The sequence below is a fragment of the Papio anubis genome, chromosome 16, assembly GCF_008728515.1.
Source record: "Papio anubis isolate 15944 chromosome 16, Panubis1.0, whole genome shotgun sequence".
In the NCBI taxonomy this organism is placed as follows: domain Eukaryota; kingdom Metazoa; phylum Chordata; class Mammalia; order Primates; family Cercopithecidae; genus Papio; species Papio anubis.
Genome location: NC_044991.1, coordinates 69,430,208 through 69,455,439, shown reverse-complemented (window position 1 = coordinate 69,455,439; position 25,232 = coordinate 69,430,208). Strand labels below are relative to the sequence as shown.

The window sequence follows — 25,232 nt, the reverse complement described above, 5'->3', positions numbered from 1 at the left end:
CTGTGCCTTCAGAGAGCACATTGTCTACCCAGAAACAAAACGAAACAAAATAATGAGGCAATCAGAAAAGCTAACTCAGGCCAAGCTAAAAGAGGCAGTGCACGTTATTAAGGGTACTACAGATCAGAAAACTGAAATGGAAATAGAGTTTAAGGAAATTGCCTGCAATCACATAGCTAATAAATGGCAGAGTTGGGTCTCAAACTTGGACAATCTGATAATGGAGTCCATACTCTGAAACATCATCTAATCTGGATTAAATATAAAACAGGACCTGCTGAGATGCCAAATTGTGTGGCATAATTTTGAGTGATTTGTTGAGGTGGGAAAAAAGCCCAAACGCCCAAACAAAATATGTCATCTTCTGTTCATCCTGTTCTAAACTGCTCCTTCCTCTACACCTGAAAATTAAATCCTGCTCCTTCTGCTTGCACTCACGTGGGCAGCCACTTAAGCTGGGAACTTGGAAGTCCTCTTCAATGTGTTCACTTTTAATCACCTTTTGATTTTGTGTCTTAACCGCCTTGCACACTGCTGACCTTCTCCATCCCCATGGCCCCTGCAAAGGAAGCCCCCAACAAATATTTCTTGTGTTGGCCAGTCAGTGATTGTGTAACCACGATCACTCTGCCTTTGACTTTCTCCTCACCCTCCTGCTAAAAATTATTCACCTACAACAAATATTTGGCCATGTGACTTCTTGGGTTTTCCCTGTGACCTATGGGACTGAGACCAAGCTCCATAAACTCTTTGGGAACTAGCCCTTCCAACATCTTTCTGTTCCCACTTTGTTAACCCATCTGCCCAAACCACAAACACAGTTCCATCTGCCTAAACATTCCCTTCTCCTCTCCTCCATCTGACTTCTCTTTTACTTTACCACTCAGGCATCCCAGATTCTGGGCTATCTTGTCTGTTTTCCCTCCTCACCCCTATCCCCAGGTATAGACTCACAGCTCCCTGCGTTCCCTTATCATAGAATTGATCATGACAGAAGATAATACAACATAATAGCTATTAATACAGGCTCTTTAAATCAGACTCCCTGGATTCAAATCCCTGCCATGCCACTTAACAACTGTGTAAACATGAGAAAGTTGCTTAACCTCTCTGAGCCTCACTTTTCTCATCTGTAAATAGGATAATAATGCCTCATAAGGTTACTGTGAAGATTAAATAAAATAGTTCATGCAATATACTTAAAACAGTACCTGACACAGAATTGTTCTCCCACTATTTAAGTGATAGCTATTATCATCTGCTTTATAATTTGCTTGTCTGACTCTCTCATAAGACATATGGACTAGATTAGGATCTCATTTGTCTTTCTGTCTGTACTTGACAGAGATAAGGATATAATAGACCCTTGAGAAGTTTCCACTGGATTAATGATGGAAAGATGGATAAATGGACGATGGATGGATTATTGGATGGATGGGTGGGTGGGTGGATGGACAGATGGATGGATGGATGGATGGATGGATGGATGGATGGATGGATGCATGGCATACATGGCATACATGCATGCATGGATAGGCTCATGGATGGATGGATGGATGGATAGATGGCTGAACGGGTGGGCTTATGATCTAGATGGATGGGTAGAAAGTCAAATGGGTGGTTAGATAGACAACTTTGTCCTGTTTAAATTATATGGAACAAAAGAAAACTGTGCCTGAAGTCAATCCTGTCAGCTGGCTGAAATAAGGTTCTGCTGTATGTGATTTATTAAGTTTGGGGTTATTGTTTTGTTTTGTTTTGTTTTGTTTTCTAAGCACAGCTGTCTTCCTGCTTAGGATTTTTGGTTTCAGGCAATCTGTTACTTGCAATATCACTGTATTCTTGTAAATTTAGACCTTCAGTAAATCTTCTTCAAGGTTTAGAAAAAAACACACATGTAAACTGTTTTGGTCACAGAGTAAAGACCTGTGATACTTGACCTAGAAGACTAGAAAAAAGATTCTAGAAAAAGATTTCCTAGAAAAAAGATTCAATGAATAGAAGTTTGTCAGTTACCATTATCCTGGAGTTGCCTTCCTGCTGGGTCAGAGACAGCACCAGAAGGCTTTTGGTGACACCCAGGATAACTCAGAAAAGCAGCTTGGAAAAGGTGGTCTGTGGTTTGAAGGTGAAGAAGGAAGGATGTTTTCTCAGCTCAGGCCAAGGTGAATCCTGAAGGTTGACAGCAGAAAAACTAGGTCAAAATGCTCAATGTAGCTGAGGAGGAGGTGGCCGCTGACAGTAAGGGCATCCAGCTCGGAATGGAAGCCTTGCAACTGGTCCAAAGATACACAGAGCCTTTGACCTAGTGAGATATGGACAGTGAGAGTAATTTTATCTGATCCTCAGGGTTGTGGGGAGGATTGAAAAGGGTAAGTTGTGACATCCCAATGCCTGACTCCCCAAATTTCTCAAGATATATCCGTTTTCTTCCTTCCTTGAAAGCAGCACAGGCTTGAGGTCAAGAACATGAGCTATAAGCCTTAGAGCCATGTTGCTATCAAATCCAGTTACTAGCTGTGTGATATGAAGTTACTTCTTGTTTGCCTCAGTTTCTCCATCAGAATAGTGGGAATGGCAATAATACCTATCTTTTAGGGCAGCTGTGAGGAATACATGAGTTAATAATGTGTGCTAAAGCTGAGAACAATACCTGGCACATAGAAAGTGCTGTATAAGTATTCGTTCTTATTTTATTATTCCTAAAGAGGGGAACACTTTGTTCCTGGTGACCAGAATAAAAAGCAGTAAACCTTATGTCTGTGGATGAGGTGCAGACATAAACCACCCTTTATTGAGCCCTAATACATTCCAGATGTTTAGATTAATATCAATTTAGATTAATGTAATTTACATAAAATACTTTATATATTACATATCATATCTAATGTGAGTATAATTTAGATTAATACAATGCTAGTGCCTATGGTGATTCTTGGGAATACATAATTATTGCCCCCAAGCTTGAGAGAGAGAAACTGGGACTCAGGGCTGTTTAGTGACTTGTTCGAGGTCATGCAGTTAGTCAAGTGATGGTGCTGAGATGCTAAGGCTTATTGTATTTCCACTCCTCAAAGCTGTTTGAGCTGTCAATCATCTATGCTGTCCACCTTAGTGCATGGATCAGGAAATAGAGGTCCAAAGGGAAGAAGAAGAACTTACTTGCCCAAGATGTCACAATGAGCAATTAACAGAGATATAGACCAATGGAACAGAACAGAGTCCTCAGAAATAATACCACACATCTACAGCCATCTGATCTTTGACAAACCTGAGAAAAACAAGAAATGGGGAAAGGATTCCCTATTTAATAAATGGTGCTGGGAAAATTGGCTAACCATAAGTAGAAAGCTGAAACTGGATCCTTTCCTTACTCCTTATACGAAAATTAATTCAAGATGGATTAGAGACTTAAATGTTAGACCTAATACCATAAAAATCCTAGAGGAAAACCTAGGTAGTACCATTCAGGACATAGGCATGGGCAAAGACTTCATGTCTAAAACACCAAAAGCAACGGCAGCAAAAGCTAAAATTGACAAATGGGATCTCATTAAACTAAAGAGCTTCTGCACAGCAAAAGAAACTACCATCAGAGTGAACAGGCAACCTACAGAATGGGAGAAAATTTTTGCAATCTACTCATCTGACAAAGGGCTAATATCCAGAACCTACAAAGAACTCAAACAAATTTACAAGAAAAAAACAAACAACCCCATCAAAAAGTGGGCAAAGGATATGAACAGACATTTCTCAAAAGAAGACATTCATACAGCCAACAGACATATGAAAAAATGCTCATCATCACTGGCCATCAGAGAAATGCAAATCAAAACCACAATGAGATACCATCTCACACCAGTTAGAATGGCGATCATTAAAAAGTCAGGAAACAACAGGTGCTGGAGAGGATGTGGAGAAATAGGAACACTTTTACACTGTTGGTGGGATTGTAAACTAGTTCAACCATTATGGAAAACAGTATGGCGATTCCTCAAGGATCTAGAACTAGATGTACCATATGACCCAGCCATCCCATTACTGGGGATATACCCAAAGGATTATAAATTATGCTGCTATAAAGACACATGCACACGTATGTTTATTGCAGCACTATTCACAATAGCAAAGACTTGGAATCAACCCAAATGTCCATCAGTGACAGATTGGATTAAGAAAATGTGGCACATATACACCATGGAATACTATGCAGCCATAAAAAAGGATGAGTTTGCGTCCTTTGTAGGGACATGGATGCAGCTGGAAACCATCATTCTTAGCAAACTATCACAAGAACAGAAAACCAAACACCGCATGTTCTCACTCATAGGTGGGAACTGAACAATGAGATCACTTGGACTCAGGAAGGGGAACATCACACACCGGGGCCTATCATGGGGAGGGGGGAGGGGGGAGGGATTGCACTGGGAGTTATACCTGATGTAAATGACGAGTTGATGGGTGCAGCAGACCAACATGGCACAAGTATACATATGTAACAAACCTGCACGTTATGCACATGTACCCTACAACTTAAAGTATAATAATAATAAATAAATTTTTTAAAAAAAGAAAAAAAAAAAAAAGAAGAACTTACTTGCCCAAGATGTCACAATGAGCAATTGAAAGATCTGAGATTATAATGCTGGCCTCTTGATTCTCAGCTCAGTGTTCTTGACAATACAGAAAACACAGGTGTCCTATAAGTCTTCATCAAATGGATCCTGAGTTTTACGTCCCAGGGGAATCACTTTCCAGACACTGAACCTGCCAGCAGTGAGGTGGAGAAATGATCTCCTTACAGTGCCAACCTGTATGGCTGGTGAGGGGGATTTGATGACTTTCTGTAGGAGCTTCCAATTCCCACTCATCGCAGTCCCCAGTTCTTCACCTTCTCATCATCTAGGGTCACCGTTCTTTCAGTCTAGGATATTGAACAGTTTTCTCTGTGACCAGATCTTGCTGCACTGTGGCTCATTTTCCCCAGCTCAGCCCCTTAAGGAGGTGTGGGGCTTTCCTTCTTCTGTGGCTTCCCTTCTTCTGTGGCTTCCTATCTTTTAGACTCACTTTCCTTCTGGTATGTAGGGTTGGGCTTTGCCAATTGATGAAAGAAAGACTAGAGATAGCCCCATCTTGGGAGCTTTGGGTATTTCCTACTTGAGATGGGAAAATTTAGGGCTATGAAGACATGTCCCCCCACTCCGCAGTTATAAAGGCTGTATTTTCCTGTACCAAGCAAATGGGATAATGGTTGCAAGTAATCAAATAATTCAAGAAAGAAGGAAACCATTCTTGTCTACTCAGATGGATATTTGGAGACCTGAATTATCTAGCCATTTTTCTCAATCTGCAAATGTATCACTTATTGTCACGATAGCTAAATCTGATGTGAAATAAGAACATGCCTATTTATTTTCTTACAACATAAGAAAAGTCATAACAAAGGGAATATCATGCTTTTATCTGAGTTTTGTGATTGCTTAGAAGCCAGGAGCCAGTAGGGACATTGGAGAGAGATTGAAGCCAGTGATTTGGCAAGCTTTCTTTTAGAGAATGGAATTCTCAGCCATATAATATCTTAAATGAAACTTCAATGTATAAAATAGATTAAAGTGCAGGTGCTTTGGTGAATGGTGGGGGCCAGCAGCCTCACTTGCTCAGTACCCTCCTTCTTCATTACACAGTGCCTGCTATAGAACCCCCAGACTTCTGTGAACACAGTTTGAAAATTACTGATCTAGTTTAATGCACCTAAGAGACAGATGCAGAAATGAAGGCACGGAGAGTTTATTCAAGATAGAGTCCGTTCAGACTGAAGGTTGGAACTCCTCCCTCTCAGTACAGTGCTCTTCCAAGATAAGGTTGGACTTTGTGCTGGTCATCTACTGCCATGTAACAAACTACCCCCAAAATCTAATGACTTAAAGAGCAACAGTTATTTATTTTTCTCATGTGTCTTCACTTTGGGCAGAGCTTAAAGGGAATGACTTATTTCTATTCTGCGATGTCAGTGGTCTCAGCTGAAGTATCTTGATTGGCTGAAAGTAGAATGGCTGGGGGCTGGTGGGACATTTCTTTCTCTTTATGTAGTCTCAGAGGCTCTCCTGTGATCTCTCCAGCATGGTAGCCTCAGGGAAATTGGGCTTCCTCTATGGAGACTGAGGGTTCTAAGAGAGTTATGGACAGAGCTGAGAGGCTTCTTAGGTTTTTCCCCAGCTTGGAAAGTCCCAGAACATAATTCCTACCACATTCTGTTCACACAGGGCCAGCCCTGACTCAGTGTGGAAGGGCACTCCACAAGGGCCTGAATACTAGGAAGTGCAGATCACTGGGCAGCCATCTTGGGTACTGGCTATATGATTTCCTTGCTTTGGGTATGACCTTACTAAATAGACTCTGATGTGATTCTGTCTCTTCTGAAATAGAGGAGACAGAAGTTTGGTGTTGCTTAGATTACAGGACATTACCATAGGGAAGAGTGGTAGACTAGTCCTAGGAAGCCACAGAGAGCTGATCCAATACCCCCACCCACCCCCCGCCGACCAAAAAAAAAAAAATCATAATTATAAGGAAGCTAGTTTTGGCTGACCATAAGGAAGAACTTTGAAACAACTACAACAGCCAACATGAAACTTGGCTTCCTCTGTGTGAGGCCATGAGCTCCCCTATTACAGAAGAGGTCTCTCTTGTTTCTTCTATACTGGAAATATCTGATTCTCAGCGAAGATGATTAGTAGAGGAACTTGCATCTCCTTGAGCTTAGGGATGCTGAAATAATATGTGCATTTCTAAGAATCAAGATTTCATTAAAAATCTAATTCTTGTTTGTTTGTCTTTTCTTTTTCCCCCATTTTGGACATTTCCTTCATCTGACTGCCCATCAATATATAGAAGAAATGCTTATTCCTACTCCTATTACTTGTAAGTATCGAGCTGGTGTTAACTTTGCTTCGTGCCCTGTAAGGGAACCTGTAGCATGCATTTCCTGCACCAACCAAGTGTCTGTTAGTTTCTCATTTTCACTTCTGTCTAAGCTGTCTGTAGCCTTAAAGTTTTTATTTTGCATAAATATGTTCCATTTGAAAGTGTACTGTCATTGTTCAAGTTCGTTATGTTTCTGCCATCTTGGATTTTTTTCCTCTTATTTTTAGAGATGTGAAGGGCTGTTTCTCCTTTGTGAGTGCAATTTTCTAGTTAGGAATCCCTGAATTCCATCAAGCAGGGGACCAAATCCTGCTGTAGGACTTGCACACATAAGACAGAATCACAGTCTTAGCAACTTCTGAATCCATTTGTTTTTACCTGGAGAATGGGTAGCCCTGGGGGCTCAAAGTTTAGAAAGGAATTCATTGGCTGTTTCTGCTATTTCAGAAAATCTGCAGGGATTCATTACTTTATCTAGAACCAGCCTCACAGGTGAAAGAAACATCCAGTGTCTTTGCTTTGGGCTGGGATTATGTGTTTGGTGTTTAGCATTATTTATCTTATGTTATCAATGCATTTTGTTGGAAGTTATAGATGGGTGCTTGCTTATCCATTTTTTTGCACTTGCTAAAAAATAGTGATTATTTTCCTTATTAATAAAACAGAGGGCCAGGTGTGGTGGCTCACGCCTATAATCCCAGCACTTTGGAGGCCAAGAGGGTGGATCACCTGAGGTCAGGAATTCAAGACCAGCCTGGTCAACATGGTGAAACCCCGTCTCTACTAAAAATACAAAAATGAGCTGGGTGTGATGGCAGGTGCCTGTAGTCCCAGCTACTCAGGAGGCTAAGGCAGGAGAATTGCTTGAACCCAGGGGTGGAGGTTACAGTAAGCCAAAATCGTACCATTGCCCTCCAGCCTAGGCAACAAGAGCAAAACTCTGTCTCAAAATAATAATAACAATAATAATAAATAACAACAACAGAGATTCTCAAAACATAAGAGCAAAGGAGAACAACTCTGTACAATAGATCCTTGGTGATAAAAAGTTAGAAGGCCCCTGAACTAGTCCCACATTCCTAATATGCACTTTCTATTTTTGGAAATTGAGAGGTTGTAGGGACTTTAGAAAGAGACTGAAGGATGTGAATTCATGGCACATCCAGCTAGCAAGAGTGGGATTAAAACAGGTAATGCCTGGCTTCCAGTAAAGTGTATTACTTATCACTCCGTGTCTTCCCTCACCTCTGGCAAACTCAGCTTTATGAGAGAGGCTGTGCCTAACAGCATTACCTGCTGAAGACTTCACAGATAAAGATGGAGCCAGCAAAAGGCTGCCCCATCCCCTCTGCTCAGTGTTGGGTTCACAGGTCTTTAGGACGGGTACTACCATCCTCATGTTATATGGGAACAAATGGACCCCCATCACCAAGTACTTCTGGTACTTCACTGGAAGTACCAGATCACTTATGCCATGTGTTTATTAATTCATCCCACAAACATGCTTTGAACATGCACATTATGTTTCAGATGGTCTGGATGAAGAAATGACTAGAACCCAGAGGTTCAGTCTCACAGTATGAAAACCTATCTAAGAGACTAGCATAACATCACCTATTAGAAACGTCAGCTGAGAGACGCCTCTACATACTGTGGTACAGGAGCACTTAGCTGAGTGACAAATTTTTTATATTGCAGGGGATAGTTATCAGTGTATTCAGAGATGGCTTTACACATTACTGAAAAAATTAAAGTTCTGAATAGAGGAAACTGCATCTGCAAAGGAACGGAGGTACAAAACAATATGGTGTGTCATTGCTATGGTGGAAGGAGAATGAGCTTTAGGAGTGATGCAGCTCTGGGCTCATGTCCTGCCTCTATCATGCGCTGGTTATAGAGCCGTGAGCAAATTTTCTAAACCTTTTGATTCTCTTTTCTCTTAATTATAAAATGAGGATAATAGTGCCTGACTCACAGAGTCGTTGTGAAGAGGAGATGAGATGATTTTGTAAAGTGCCTGGCACAAAGTTGACACTCGTGAAATATTAGTTTTGTTTATTTCCCCTTTCAGAAACCACAGAGTTCATGGCACAAATGGTAGTCCCTGAGAGCCCCTCTGTTCTTCCAGGGCCTCTTAGCTTATGCATGTTTCACAGCAGATGTGGGCATATAGGGACCCATCACCACCTCTGGCATCTCACCCCCATCCTTCTATCAGCCAGTTTGCCTATCAGGGTCTTTGAATGCCTACTTTATATAGTGTTGTGTGCTGGGTGCTGGGGTGGAATCCAAGATGAGCAGTATGAGAGGACAGAGGATGGATCTGCACATACTTGCAGTTGAAGGTCCAATGATTTACAGGCCTTTCAGTTGGTGCAGACATGAAGTTCTGTGCCACAGGTCCCAGAGCAGGAAGCTCATACCAGTAGCAGGATGCAGAAGCATCTGGATAGGACACAGGGTTTCCATAATTATCTTCATTTTATATTCACCAACCTCAGGGCCCCCATGAGGGTCATGTATTGTATGCCACTGCAAATAGCCTGCCTTCTATAGAGAAACCTTAGGTGGTTAGATTTTCTCTTAAGCACCGTCTTCCCTTCCCAACTACCACCAAGCACTTGTGAGAGATGAACCAGTTCCTAGACTTAAAGGGATTGAACAGGTAATATATGTTTAATCATTTATACAGGAGAGGAAAATAGGAAACCACCACCACATGCCAAGTATTTTGTACACACATTTGCTCACTGAGTCCTTTGAATAGCCTAGTTCAGTAGGTACCATTATCCCTATTTAATGGGAGAGAAATTGCTCTGAGAAGCTAAGTCATTCCCCCAAAGCTACCCAGAAGTAGATGGGAGGGAGAACAGATTATCCTGGAAATAGAGACCTCTTGGGGTGAGAAATGGTCATGAGTCATATGCGTATAACTCTAGATATATTGCAATGAGAATGCTGGTGGAGCTCCCAAGCAAAAACATCCCTTGGGAACTTGGAAATGCAGAAGTGAAGTCTAGATGGGACGTGGATGTTTGGAACCTTCCCCTGAGAGGTGGCAGATGAGAGTGCCAGGTGAATGAAAGCAGGCCTGAAGAAAGAGGACAAGAACAGAGGGCTAAGGGCCAGGAACTGACCAGGATTATAGAAATAGAAGAGGAGAGGAACTGGCAAAGCAGACAGACAGATAGGAGTAAAACATAAGGCCCAAGAGGAGAAGGTTTTTGCAGCAGGGGGAGTTAGTTGGCCATAGCAGATGATGGATGGGGTGGGCTTGGGCATGGCCTTGACATTTGGCCATCAGAAATCACTTGCACAGGTTTTAGGGATGAAGATTTAGGAGGAAGCCATCCTGCTTAGGGACCATGAGTAGGATCACCTTTTTTTGTAAAATGGAGGAGAAACATGATACTGGCCTCCGGAAGGATCAGAAAGTCCTGGGCAGAGATTTAGTTATAGTGGAGGAGCCTGGGCAGAAGGAAGGGGCTGAAGATGCTGGAGGCGGAGGCTATGGACGGGAAGGTCTGGAGGCTAGGTGTTTGGTGACAGGCAACAGTGTAGGAGAGGAGGAGGGACAGGCCTCGGAGACCATAGGATTGAGAGAGGCATGGAGATAAGGAAGAGGAAACAGAAAGGAAAGGATGTCCCCCTATGTGCTAGTATATACCCCGAGGGGGAGCCTTGGAGCCTCACTCCTCAGTGTGTGGACCATGGACCAGCAGCATCAGCATCACCTGGGAGCTTGTCAGAGATCTAGCATCAAGGGCCCCAGCCCAGACCCCTGAATCAGAATCTGCATCATAACAAGGTCCCAGGTGATTCATATACATGTTAGAGAATCACTGACTTAACTGGAGTCTCACTCGTCTTATCTATAAAATAGGAAAAGTAATACCCTCCTCATAGGTATTAGGGGCCCCTGGTCCTTTTAATGAATAAACACTGATTTCATTGAAGAGATTGGTTAGCCAAAGGGTGTCCTCTCTTCAACACACTTTGACTAACCAATCTCTTCAATGAAATCAGTGTTTATTCATTCCACAAATACTTGTGGAATGCCCTCTATATGCTAGGCATTGGACAAGGTTCTGGGTATATAGGAGTTAGCACAAGTAAAAATCCCTACACACGTGGAGCTTTTTCAGTAGAAGAGGTAGAAAATAAACAACATATATAACAAAAATAAATAGTATGTAGTGGTAAGAGCTAAGAAGAAAAAATAAACTAGGGAAAGAGGAGATAAAGTATGGTGGGGGAGGAGCAGAGGAATTCTATTTTTCCCCCAAAATAAAGAGGCCGTCAAGTGCTCTCCATCACTGAAAGCATCCCTACACAAGAACAGTGGTCCATAAATATTTTCCATAAGGAGCCAGACAGTAAATCATTTCGGCTTTACAAGCCAATGTGTTCTGTGTCGCATCTATGCACCTCTGATGTTGTAGCATGAAGTCATAGCGATGTGTTTGAATCAGTGTGGCTGTGTTTCAGTAAAACTTAATTTTAAAAAACCAAGCAGTGGCCCAGATTTGGCCCACAGGTCACAGTTTGCCAATTATTGCCCTAGAGTTTTGAGAGTAGGGAGAGGGTGAGGTTCAAGATTCATCCTGTTTTATTGAACTCCTGCTATGTACTTTACCCTGTGCCTGATACTGCAGGCACAAAAGTGAATAAGGCACACCCTATACCAGACTACAAAAGGGCAGAAGTTGAAAGGCATTACCAGTTGGTCCCTACTATATATACTCACCCAATGCTTATAACAAGCCCTGCAAAGTATATGTTATTTTGTTGATTTTATTTAGATGTTAAGACTGAAGTTTGAAGACTTGTCTATTGCTCACAGCCAGAATGCAGCAGGGTTAAGTTTGAGCTCAGGACCACATGGCCCACAAGCTCTACCCATTCTTCTTACTAAGCCCTGTTCTTTGGGAGATGGGGGCACTTCTGCCTGGACCATGTGCTTGGAGCACATCAGCCAGGTTGCAGAAGAGCCGGGTACCAAATGTACCTGTCTGCCTGTAGGGCCTCGTTTCTGTGCATGGCCATCAGTGCCCTGCTAGGGATAAGAAGTGGTAGCTATTCCGGGCTGGCAAGGAGGCTGTTGGGGCAGTCCTGTCTCTGCTGTCCTGGGGATTGGCCACGTGATGTGGCTGGTCTTCCAAGCAGTGCTGTGCACAGGCAACATGCTGAGATGAGTCAGAACTGAGGGCACTGAGCTGCTGCATCAGAGGTAGCCAAGGGGTTAGAGCAAGAGGTTGCAAAAGGGGTGTTAATGACCAGGATAAGTAATAGCCCAATAAAAATTGAGCTATGGAACAGAGGGACTTGGGAACCCAGGGACACAGGATAGTTAAAGATAAGGCCCATTATTTTCTGTCCAGTGCACACACACACAAATGTGAATAATGTGGGTTTTGGTGTCAGGCCTATTTTACAATTCTAGGTTTGCCTCTCCTGTGAGATTGTTTCCACCTGGAACACTCATAGAACCACTCTGAGCCTCAGTTTCTTCATCTGGAAAATCGTGATAACAGCGGTGACTTCCCAGTGTTTTAGTGAAGGGCAGTGAGAGAGTGTACATGTAGAGTGGCTGGCACACAGTAGGTATTTTATAAATAGCAGCTACTATTCCTCACATTCTGAGCTGACAAAAATGCTTCTCTGGGATCCCTTTTTGCCTTTCTGTAGTAAAGCAGACCCCAACAACTTCAATTGTTCAGTGTTTGCCTTTTTAAAGGATATTAAGAGTTGGCATGTGTCCACAGGTTAATTTACCTCAAGGTGTGTGATGGGCACAGTAATTGTTTTGAACAGAGGTATTTTAGTGTAGTAGTTCTTGAGAAAGCGCGAAGATGTTTACCAATTGTTCTGGCTGAGAGAGAGCACGTAACTACTTCACTTAGCCTTGGACAAATGCCTTGTGCAGGTGTCTCCAAGGCGGAAAACCGTGACCTGGGCTGGTTTCTGTCTGCAGATACTCCATGGGACTCCTGGGCTTTTCTATAGCCTTCCAATTTCCTCCATCTCAATATATTCAAATCCTACGTCATTCTTCAAAGTCCAGATCAAACACTGCCTTCTACAAGAAGTCTCCCATGATTCTCTCCACCTGTGAGAATGGCACCTTTCTCTGAACTGCAGTTGCTTTATATTATGGGCAGGAGCAAATGTGTGTTAAGGATGTTGCTTGCTCATTAGAGTGTTCTCCATGGAACTCCTAACACATACAGTGAACCCCAGTAAGTGCCTGTGTAATGAGTGAAGGAACAAGATGAATTTAAAAGACATACAGCTGAAGTCAACAGGGTGGTACTCTGTTCTTGAAAAGAAAAAAAATGACATCAATTTTTAGATAACTCTAGACCTTGTACCTTCCTTGCTTCTGTGACTTTAAGGCCATTTTTACTTCTATTTTTGCATCTGTGTGACCTGGACAAGTCACTCAACTTTTTCTGAATCTCAGTTGCCTGGTATGTAAAACAGAGATTAAAAAATGCAAACTGTACAGAAGAAGTCTCACAAAGATTCAATGGACGTAATGTAAAATGCCTAGCACATAGTAGGGCCTCATCAAAATAAGAGACTGCTCCTTTCTTCAAAGGCATATGCTTTTCACATCATCAGCTGCTGTGAAGCAGATATCATTGCTTCAATATATTTAAACAGGCATTTTAAAATGATTCCATCAAGAAATACTCAAAAGTTATTTAATGTAATTTATCAGCCACTTTGAATAAAAATGAAGAAAAAATAGGAATAGAAGAAAACCATTTAAAGATGCTAAATATCAATTACCAGCAAATATCAAATAATCTACAGCAAACATGTTGATAGGTGAAAATCTAAGACATTTTCAGTCAAGACTAAAGTGGTTACTAGCAGTGTTGCTGTTCAGCCAAGAGGAGATCCTTGGTGGGAATTCTGATTCCTGAGTGTCACCCCCAGTTCTGCTCAGTCTCTTTAAAAGCACGGTCTGGGGATCTGCATTTTAACAAGTATCTCAGATTCTTATTTTTCCTGCTGACTTTGAGAACAACTCTCATGACATCTTCACACCACTCTGATTTAACTGTCCCTTTAATAATGTTTATCCCTGCAGTGCTTTCTTCCTGGAATTCTTCCTATCCCCCTTGTGTGCCCAGAAAATTCCAGTATCTTTATAAAGGGAGTATCATTGTTCTGTACTTTGAAGGCCCCCTCCAATTTCCACAGAGCATGTCCATAGTGCTGGGCTCATATCTTTGTCGTTGCATTTATCTTTTGTTCCTTCACCCATTGACTGACTAATTCATGATCCCTTCCCAGGTTATCCTGCCCTTGGCATCTTTGTATGTCGGTCTCCATGTAGAGAGAACTATGTACTACTCATCGTTCATTTCCCAATGACTAGATCAGTGCCCAGGACAAATCAGGCATCATAACATTGTGTTGATTAGATGAATGAACGAACATACGTGAGTGGTTATATGTGTGGAGTTGATACCCTTCCAATCTTGTTTTGTCTTTCATTGAGTTACAGTATTCCATTCTCTAGAAGTTTGTTAATATCCATGTTCACTTATTTTGGCCGATGGTGATGATAGAGCTTTCAGATCATCTATTTTGTAGTCTTATATGGGTTTATGGATTTTAGGTTTAGAAATGTTTCATTGGTACTTGCATGACACAATTATAAATGTGTAAAATTAATGGCCGCTATTACAATGAGATATTAATAGATATAAATGCACTGGGCTAGACCATGTGTATGGATAGATTTGGATAGGGATTACAACCGAACGGATGCTTTATTGTTTACTCTATTGAATTGGAGTCTAAATGCATCAATCATGCATACCAAGTAGAGCAAATCTGTAAGTCAGAGGCTCTGTCACTTTAATCAGGAAAAATACAAATTTTCCCTCCAAAGGTGGCAAAAGATGTTTATACTTCAGTTATAAGTTTATACCTAAGTTTAAATTTTATTATGTTGGTGCAAAAGTAATTGTGGTAGTTACTATTTTAAAAAGGTAAAATGTACCTTGAACGGCAAAAACCGCAATTACTTTTGTACCAACCTAATAATACCAACCAGGTGTTAGTGATGTCTTGAGGCTTAGAAAAGACTGTCTGTGACTCTTAATGCTTCTACCTCATAAACATACTTGAACTTTATAAAGAAGGTTAATGAGAGTATGGAGATTCCCTGCTAACAGAAAGGAGTACCCTACTGAAATGTGGTTAGAAAATTCCTGTGGAGGACACTGTGATGTGCTCTTCAGATCCCCCTTCAAGAATGAGGGGGCCAGGCATGGTGGCTCATGCCTGTAATCCCAGCACTTTGGGAGGCCCAGGTGGGTGGATTACCTGAGGTCAGGAGTTTGAGACCAGCCTGGTTAACATGGTGAAACCCCATTTCTACTAAAAATACAAAAAATTAGCCTGGCATGGTGGTGCATGCCTGTAATCCCAGCTACTTGGGAGGCTGAGGCAGGAGAATCGCTTGAACCCGGGAGGTGGAGATTGCAGTGAGCTGAGGTCATGCCATCGCACTCCAGCTTGGGCAACAAGAGCGAAACTCCGTCCCCCCCCAAAAAAAAAAAAAAAAAGAATGAGGGACTTCACATTCACTACAACTGATGCTGGCAGATGCCTATGAAAGAATGATCACCCAAGGAAAAGCTTTTTAGAGTTTTTGTATTATCAGCGAGCAACAAAGTAATGACCGCAATCAGTTGGTATGCAAAGCGTTCATAGGCAATGAAGAGTGCATTTCACGGGAGGGAAATCCACTTGTTTGTGACACTAACAGCCTCCTTCAGAACTTGCCCTTTGGAGCTGCCTCACCCAAAGTCATCTACTCACTGGTTGACACAGGGTGTAAAAGCCACCCCAGCTTCAGGGCTTCCCATGGGGTTGGCTTTAGACACTGCTGCAACTGCATCACCGTTCAACCTTTCCTCTGCCCACTCTTTCCCTTTCTTTTTCCCTTCCCTTCTTCCTTCCCCTTCCCTCCGCTTCCCTTTTTATCTACAGGTCAAGCTTCCCCAATACATCTCCTGCTCGTCAATCTCTCTCTCAGTCTGATTGATTTTCAGAGAACCCAGCTTAGGACTCTCCTATTGGCTTTTCTGGAGACAAGTGGGTTTCCCGCCCCTGAAATGCACTCTTCATAGCTTGTGAACACTTTGCATACCAACTGATTGTGGTTATTACTTTGTTGCCTGCTGATAATACATAAACTCTAAAATGTTTTTCCTTGGGCAGTCATTCATTCATAGGCATTTTCTATTTACCTGTGCTTGTGCTGGACCTGAGAGCCACGGAGATCTTCATACATAGCTCTTGCTTGGGGGAGCTGAAGATGTATCACAGAGAAGACTGTAGCAATACCCTTTTGCTGATCCAGCCACAGAGAGAACCAGGGTCAGAAGTGCCCAGCCACAGTGCCCCCTTAGCAATATGACTCCAAGGCAGTATTGGGTTTACTTCTGAAAGCACTACCTTCAGCAAGCATCCCCAAAATGGGAATGACTCTTACAGCTAGCGCTGTAGCAAAGATGGGATCCTGCGATGCACAAACTGGAAAATGTCTTGCTAAGTGTTTCAAAATAGTGCTCTTAATGGAAGGAAATGCTTTAGTTAAGCCCCACAATGTTGATGATGATGATAATGATTGCATTTTGTTTGTTTTTAGGGCTTTATCTCTTCCAAAGTGCTTTCCCACTTATTAGCTAGTTGTCTAGTTAAGCTTGGAGGTATTTCGGAAGTCATTGTTAGATAGATGACTGTGCCAAGCAGGAAAAAGCCCCGAGTTTCCTGGTTCCACAGTTTTAGGTAATTCACTTAATTCCATCTCAACTTCAGTTTCTCATCTGTAAAATGGGAGTCATAACACCTACATTTTAGAATATCTCTGATGTTTAAGTGTCATATTATTTCATTCATAAGCATTTGCTGAGCAATTCCATTGTGCTAAGGAGAGAAAATTGTTGAGTCTTTAGTAAGAAATACTCTCTCAAGGAGCTCACAGCTTAGAAGGATCTTGAGCCTGTTAACGTTACAAAATAATGTTACAAGTGCATGAAAAGAAGAGCAGTGAAGACATAACAAAGGGGAGAAGTCCCTGATTCTCCTTTGAGGGAAGATACCATGGGTTAACGGGTCCAGTAAAGTTTTTGGTATAAAGTAGATGCAAGATGTTCCCTTAAAGAAACGACACATTCGGCCAGGCGTGGTGGTTCATGCCTGTAATTCCAGCACTTTGGGAGGCCCAGGCGGGTGGATTACCTGAGGTCAGGAGTTTGAGACCAGCCTGGTTAACATGGTGAGACCCCATCTCTACTAAAAATGTAAAAATTAGCTGGATGGTGTGGTCCCAGATACTCAGGAGGCTGAGGCAGGGGAATCGCTTGAACCCGGGAGGCAGGGTTTGTAGTGAGCTAAGATCGCGCCACTGTACTCCAGCCTGGGTGACACAGTGAGATTTTGTCTCAAAAATAAAAAGACGCATTCATTCACTTTTCTCCTTGGCCTCATGACATTGAAAAACACACACACGCACACACACAGAAACACACTATTTTTCATTACTTAATTTGATAGCATGCTAGGAAAAAAAACTTTAAAAGGCAAAGAAGAGGAAGAAAGGAATGGGATAGAGAGGGAAAGAAAAGGGCAGGGAGAAAGTTTGAGTCCTATTTATACTACTTAGTATCTGTGAATCCTAAACCCTCTGAGGTTCAGTTTTCTCATCTGTAAAGTGGGAATGATAGTGTTCAATTCATGGGATTATCCTAAGAAATTAATACAGTGTACGTGCCAGGGGAATTATTGTCATTTATGAAATTATAGAGCTAGGCTAGAACAAAGGAGTGGTTTGATAAATCAGAGGGAGGTGGGTGGGGGAGGGAGGGAGAGAGAGAAAGAGAGAGAGAGAGAGGGGAGAGATCAATTTTAACTACCAGATATAGGTTATGTAGAAGAAGAATTTGAAAATAGAATGAAGTAGGAGGATTTTAGATGGTGGTCCTTCAACTTCACAGATTTTCTGCTCCAAGTGGTTGGGTAAGACAACCCTCCTCCTGGCATCCATCCATGGTGATATCAACAAGAAAGAAAAGAGATAACTAATGATTTTGGCCAGAACTACAAAGGAAGACGATGTCATTTTTATATGAGAAGACTTTGTAGACCGGTGGGCAGAAAAAGAGCTGGGGTTGAATGGGGTCGGGGGAGTGTGCTACCATGGCCATTTCCAAATACAGGGGCTGGGGGACAGGTTTGTTTTTTTTTTTTTTTTTTTTTTTTTTTTTTTGGAGATGTGGCTGGCAACACTTTCCTTTAAAAAGGCAAGGTTGTCAGAATTTGAGAGGGGCCACCATATTCTGAACAGTGCCATTAGAAATGTTGCCTTTCTGGGAACAGAGCTTAGAGGAGTTGGTATATTTTGGGGAGGGCACTCAGCTAGGGAGGAGACCCCAAGCCACAGTCTTTATTATAAAGAGAGGTTGGAGAACTGACTTAACTGGTCTGGGGTAGTGCCCAGACATTTTAAAGTTCCCCAGGTTATTCTAATCTGAAACCATAGTTGAGAACCACCCATCTGGAAGGGCTTGAGAATCCAGGGCTATCAAATAAAGACATTTGAAAGAGCATCATGAAGCATTAGCCTGGCCATTTAGTCCAGAACCTTAGTTGAGAGTTTGGTCCCATAGGATCATCAGATACACACGATTTTGAGTATGATGATGGAACCTGAGTTTGGAAAGCAAAATCTATAGAAGACAAGATGCTATTTAGTGGCATCATTTCCTTTTTTAGGTATTGAGGTAGACAATCCTTAGACTGTTCATAAATGTACAGAAGTCATTTAATAAAGGGCAAAAATGCCCTGAGCACATACATATTGAAATAGTATCTATTGCAACAATCACTACTCATTATGGTTTTGGAGGCATTATGAGGAGTAAAGTCTCCTCCACCATGATTATCTCATGAGAAGTGTGTGTTCAGAAGCCTTTCTTTATCCCTGAAGCCTCAAGGGACTCAATGCTTCCGCTGATGAAATCTCTTTCTTAACAGAATAAAAGAACATTGGCTGAGTTACTTTCTGGAGCAGTTTTTTATTCTAAGGGCTTTGAACCACTGTGAACATTGTAAGAGGGTGGGAATTGGTGGGTATACTACAATCACCCATGTTTTTTTAAGTGGAAGAATAGAAAGAGTAGTGTGGTCAAAACCCTGCTTTTAATGAAAGACTTGATTTTTGTAAAGAGTATAAATATCATTTTATTAATGTTGTAAACCAAATTGAGCCTCGAGACTAAAGAAGGCTTCTTCTGTTTGGGAAAACAGCTTAGCAACAATGGACTTTTTCAGAAATGGAGAAGAGCTAAGTCTTTATACTTTATTTCATTCTTCCTTCCCTATACCAATTTTGATTTGGGAATCTACCAGATGAGAACTTTTGGTGAAAAATCTAAGCTCATCTCTGGTTGGTAGGGGATTTCATATTATTTTTTCTTATCTTTCCTTTATACAGCAGAGCTACCATGAAAGCGTGGGATCTAAGGTTTTTCCAGATCTGTGGCTGATTCGAAGTATACGCATTGACTGTTTTACTCTGATGTTTTCCAGCCATGTAGGCAAGGGGCAATTTGGTCAAAAATTGTACTTCTGTAATCTCATCTTCCATGACTTAAGGGCGCTAAACAGTGCTTTTGCCTTAGCTCTGAATGGTGAGGAAAAGAGGAAAAGAATAACCGACACCTGGAAGCAGCATTGTAGTGAAAAGAGCATGGACTGGATTGAGGTTTGAATCCTGGACTTTGTCGCTCACTAACTTAAATTCTCCGAGCCCCTGTTCTCTCATCTGTAACTTGGGGACAATAATACCAAATGTGGGCGGTTGCTGTGGGGATTTACCAGGACAGCATAAGATAATTGAATGCGTATATAACATCTGGTTTTTATATCTGGTGCATAGTAGGTGCTCAGTACCTTATAGTTATTATTAGTATATTTTATTTTATGTTTTTATTTTTATTTTGTTTTATTTTATTTTTTTTGAGACAGAGTCTCACTCTGTTGCCCAGGCTGGAGTGCAGTGGCACTGTCTCAGCTCACTGCAAGCTCCGCCTCCCGGGTTCACACCATTCTCCTGCCTTGGCCTCCTGAGTAGCTGGGACTACAGGTGCTGCTCCACTACGCCCGGCTAATTTTTGTATTTTTAGTAGAGACGGGGTTTCACCATGGTCTTGATCTCCTGACCTTGTGATCCGCCCACCTCAGCCTCCCAAAGTGCTGGGATTACAGGTGTGAGCCACTGCACCTGACCAGTATATTTTATGTTTTCTATTACTCTGTCTACTCCTGTTTTGTAGTTTACCAAGTACTTTCACATAAGTATTGTGTCAAGAAAAACTCTCTCAAAGTGTGTTTTTTCTCCACTCTCACACTACCACAGTCATCAACATGGAAGAGGATTTCTGTAACCAAATGTATAGGATGATTTCCCCACATATCAAGCCATAGACACCAGCTGGGTGTCCTGCAATTCAGTTCCTACCCGGAGATAGTGTCAGATCCCACGGGTTAGGGGCTCAGTCCCCATGACTGTTCCCATTCCCCAAGACACCAGTCACAAGCCTGGGCCTCTGAAATGTCTGACCAGCAGGCTTCAAGTTGGGGTTCCCACAACCCCTTCTTTGGGTTCAACTAATTTGCTAGAGCAGCTCACAGAACTCAGGGAAACATGTTTAATGGTCTGTTATAAAGCATATTACAAATAATACTGATGAAGAGACACATAAGGTGAGGTTTGGGGGAAGAGATGTGGAGCTTCCATATCTTCCCCGGGGCACCCCCCTCCAGGAATCTCCATGCATTCAGCTATCTGGAAGTTCTCTCTTGAAACGCAGCCCTCTTGGGTTCTTAGGGGAGCTTCATAAAATCAGCATTCCTCCCCGCTGGTATGAAGTGGGACCCTCTCAGAGGAAGGTCTTAAGATCCACAGTGAGAAAAGCAGGGGAAGATGAGAGTCCTGCCTTGGGGCAGGTGAAAGGAAGGATGGAGAGAGGGTGTATCTCCTGAGGCCTTCCCCTGGACCCTAACACACCCAACATTATAGCAAAAGACTGTAACAAGGTATATGGTAGTTATAAACCAAGCACAGTGGACAAAAACCAATCTTAATATTTCATGACACCACAGGTATCTCACGAAATCTTTGAGTCACTCCAATGAGGAAATATTTTAAATGTAAGGAAATGAAGTCTCACCACACTGAGCAGGGTCACAGGCCATATGAAGGAAGAAACCTGTGGAGAAAAAGAGGTGCTAATTACTAGTGCTGTGTTTTCATCATGAATTGGGGGTGGCTGTGGCAGGGATTCTGAAAGAGGCTACTTACTTTACATGACAGCAAAACTGGTAGGTACTACAGCCCCTGCCCCAGAGAGAAACACTTCACAGGTCTGAGTGCAGGGGAAAGATGGAGTGAAAGGGTCCAAAGTTAGTCCTTACCCTTTGCTCTAAATTAAAGTAGAAAAAATAAAAACCAACTGATGTGGTTTGGCTCTGTGTCCCCACCCAAATCTCCTCTCAAATTGTAATCCCCATGTGTCGAGGGAGGGAATGGGTGGGAGGTGACTGGATCTTGGGGGCGATTCCCCCCACGCTATTCTCATGATACTGAGGGAGTTATTGTGAGATCTGATGGTTCTAAAAGTCGCAGTTTTGGCTGGGCACGGTGGCTCACATCTGTAATCCCAGCACTTTGGGAGGCCAAGGTGGGTGGATCACTTGAGATTAGGAATTTGAGAAATCCTGGCCAACATGATGAAACCTCATCACTACGAAAAATACAAAAATTAGCCAGGCATGGTGGCATGCACCTATGGTCCCAGCTACTTGGGAGGCTGAGGCATGAGAATCGCTTGAACCTGGGAGGTGGGGGTTGCAGTGAGCTGAGATCATGCCACTGCACTACAGCTTGGGTAACAGAGCAAGACTCTGTCTCAAAAAAAAAAAAAAAAAAAAAGTGTCAGTGTCCCTTGCATGCTCTCTCTCCTGCCACCATGTAAGATGTGCCTTGCTTCCCCTTTGCTTTCTGTCATGATTGTAAGTTTCCTGAGACCTCTCCAGCCATGCAGAACTGTGAGTCAATTAAACCCTTTTGTTTATAAATTACCCAGTCTCAGGTAGTATCCTTACAGCAGTATGAGAATGGACCACTATATCAATCAAATGAAAAATTCTACCAACTAGCCAGACACGGTGGCTCATGCCTGTAACCCCATCTCTTTGGGAGGCCAAGGTGGGTGGATCACCTGAGGTCAGGAGTTTGAGACCAGCCTGGCCAACATGGCGAAACCCCATCTCTACTAAAAATACAAAAATGAGCTGGGTGTGGTGGTGCATGCCTGTAATCTCAGCTACTCGGGAGGCTGAGGTAGGAGAATTGCTTGAACCCGGGAAGCGGAGAGATTGCGGTGAGCCGAGATCGCACCATTGCACTCATAGCCTGGGAGACAGAGTGAGACTCCATCTCAAAAAAAAACAAAACAAAAAACAAAAAAAAACTCTACCAACTGTATCATTTCTTTAAATATACTCACTGTCCCTAAAATAGGGACAAGATCATTCCCTGTCTCACAATTGGTATGAAATTTATCATCTACATTGGAGAAATAGGAGCAAGATTAAAGAAAGGATAGAGTTGAGATCAAGTTCATTGTTTTTTAAATGGGCCTCTTGAGTCCTACTTAAACTTCATTGAGTAAATTTTTGTCTCTTAACGTTTTTGTTTATAATATCTTATAAAAAGGGTTGTACCTTGGAGAGAATTTTATTCCAATTTAGTTATACCAGACATACATAAAAAACTTTATTTAAAAACTATACCTAAATGATTGTGATATTTAACATAACAATGTTTCAGGTTATATTTTCTGGACATTTAAGGTTTAGAGGCTTTCCCCCATTCTTTCTTTTTATTAATGTATTTTATTTTTATTTTTATTTTTATTTTTTTGTAGAGAGTGTGTCACTATGTTGCCCAAGCTGGTCTTGAACTCCTGGCTTAGCAGTCCTCCTGCTTCAGCTTCCCAAAGTGCTGGGATTACAGGCATGACCCATCACGACCTGCCTCCCTGTTCTTTCTTTGAAATAAATGTACAATGGCATTTTAGCTTGTTGATATCTGCAAGCTTGTTAATATCCTGCTGAGTTTCGACTAGGTTTGCATTGAATCAGTAGATCAATTTGGTGAGAAGTGACCTTTTAACAATACTGAGTCTTCCAGCCTAGGAACATGTATGTCTCTTCGTTTGGTTAGATCTTCTTTGATTTCTTTCATCACCGTTTTATAGTTTCTGTCATGTAGGTCCCATGTGTATTTTGGTGGATTTATATCTGAGTGTTTCTTTTTTGGGTGCTACTGTAAATTGTACTATTTATGAAAATTCAGATTCTATTTGTTCATTATAAATACACAGAAGTGAAACCGATTTTTGTATGCTGAAAAAAAAAATATATATATATATATACCTTTTTTAAAAAGAAAATAGATACCTCAGATGGGGAAATAATTTCTGTACTCCAAAAAGGCTACTGCATGAACGATGTGTTAGGCTGACCCAGGCCAGGTGCTTAGCCGTGGCCAGTATGTGCTACATGTGAGTTCTCATCTGTCTTGCCTTGTCCTATTCTATATTGCTGTAAAAGCCAGGCTCCATCCAATTAATGGTAGTTACAGGACTCAGAACCGTGTGATAGTTAAGATGTCAAGGCCTGGCCTCAGGCAGCCCCGGGTTTGGATCTTGGCCCTGCCATATACTAGCTGTGTGATCTTCAGCATGTCTCTCATACCCTCCAGTCATCTTTTTCCTACGCTGCAAAATGGAGATAATACATGATATCATTGTAACTTGACCAGAGCCCGGTGCCTGGCACCCAGCAAGCACTCAGTAAGCATTAGCTATTCTTGTTGTCTTTGAGGTTGTTAAGTTATAAGGAGCAAGACGCTAGGGAAGTCTAAAGAAGAACTCTCTAACAATCCTTATCTAACACTGGGTCAGGTTGAATGGGAAGTGGTGAGCCTCCTATCACAGAAGAATGGACCACCCCTATCTAGAAAGGCACGGGGGGAGTCAGGCTTCCCTGAGAGTTGCTCTGTGTGTTGAGATTATAACACCCTTCATACCCCACATGGCGTTATAAGCAGAACTAGTTCCCAGGTCTCCCCAGTCCTCTCAGATACTTGACACACAGACACAAAGCGTTTGAAGCAGTAGGCAGAAATAGTATCCCTGAAAACACAAACACCGACCAGACTTATCTTTCCATCAGCGGCAGTTTATGATTGCACATTAAATTCAATTGCTTTTCTTTCGGAGGCTGGTGTAGGGGCCCGTCATCTCTAACCCAGTGCCATCCATTCTAGCTTTCCCCAGGAGCGCAGACAGACCAGCCGCCTTCCTAGTGTACACTAATTAATTTATCTCATGCTTGTGATTTTATGGCGCTTAAGTGCTGGAGCATTTCTGTTTATTCTTCTCCCTGCAAAGCACCTCACGTTGCATAAAGGCCATGAATCTCCATTGCAAACGCCGTCTGTCTTGGGCTGGAGAACAGCCCACCAGCTGTCTGTTGTCTTGCTGGCACTGCCTCTTACAGCCAGAGTAACACATCTATTAATTTATCCTTAATGACATTTTGACATTCCAATCAGTTCATCAGATGTTTCTTTTGCAAGACTTGTCCCGCACAGCCGGGCCAGGGTGCCAGGCCACTCTTGATGCATAATGCATGAGACAGTGCACCACTCAGTACCCTGTGACAGACAGATGCATCTCTTACTCTAAGACTGTATGTTCCTAATAGCCCTGGCTCCCAGAGTGATTCACACCAATGCCTTCAGAGTTGTTTTCTTCTATGCTTCCAGCTTTCTGTGCTTTAGAGAAGCTGGTCAGTGCAAGGAGAGGGGCCTGGGCTCACAAACATAGATGCAACAGTGCTAATAGAAGGGAAAGTAAGGGTAAATCAACCCCTTGCTGTAGTCAGAGTTTAGAGAAGCGTTCATTCTAATTCAGGTGGAAGAAGGGCCTAGGGCAAACCTAACATCTTGAATCTTATCATTACTCTGCTACTACTTAGGAATTAGGAACATGAAGACACTCTGATAACAATAATGGATATCAAGGAAGAAAGGAAAATGATCCTTAATATCCTCAATCTCACATATGAACCATTCGCACATAGATATACTTCCTTATCGTTATAATCACAATGTAGACACATTTTTATTTTCTAGTATTTTTTAACTT

At 42.1% G+C, this 25,232-nt stretch overlaps 1 protein-coding gene across 14 annotated transcripts in view; it reads left to right on the top strand.

Moving 5' to 3' along the window:
• Positions 1-25,232, top strand: part of PTPRT (protein tyrosine phosphatase receptor type T) — a 1,118,479-nt gene that overhangs the window by 951,880 nt on the left and 141,367 nt on the right. For 9 of the 14 annotated variants that reach the window (XM_017944805.3, XM_021921811.2, XM_021921808.2 and 6 more), the window contains one exon: positions 6,892-6,921. The exons of the other annotated variants lie outside the window; for them this stretch is intronic. In XM_017944805.3, coding sequence (XP_017800294.2) covers positions 6,892-6,921 — 30 coding nt within the window. The remainder of the gene's footprint in view (positions 1-6,891; positions 6,922-25,232) is intronic. 14 annotated transcript variants of the gene reach the window in all.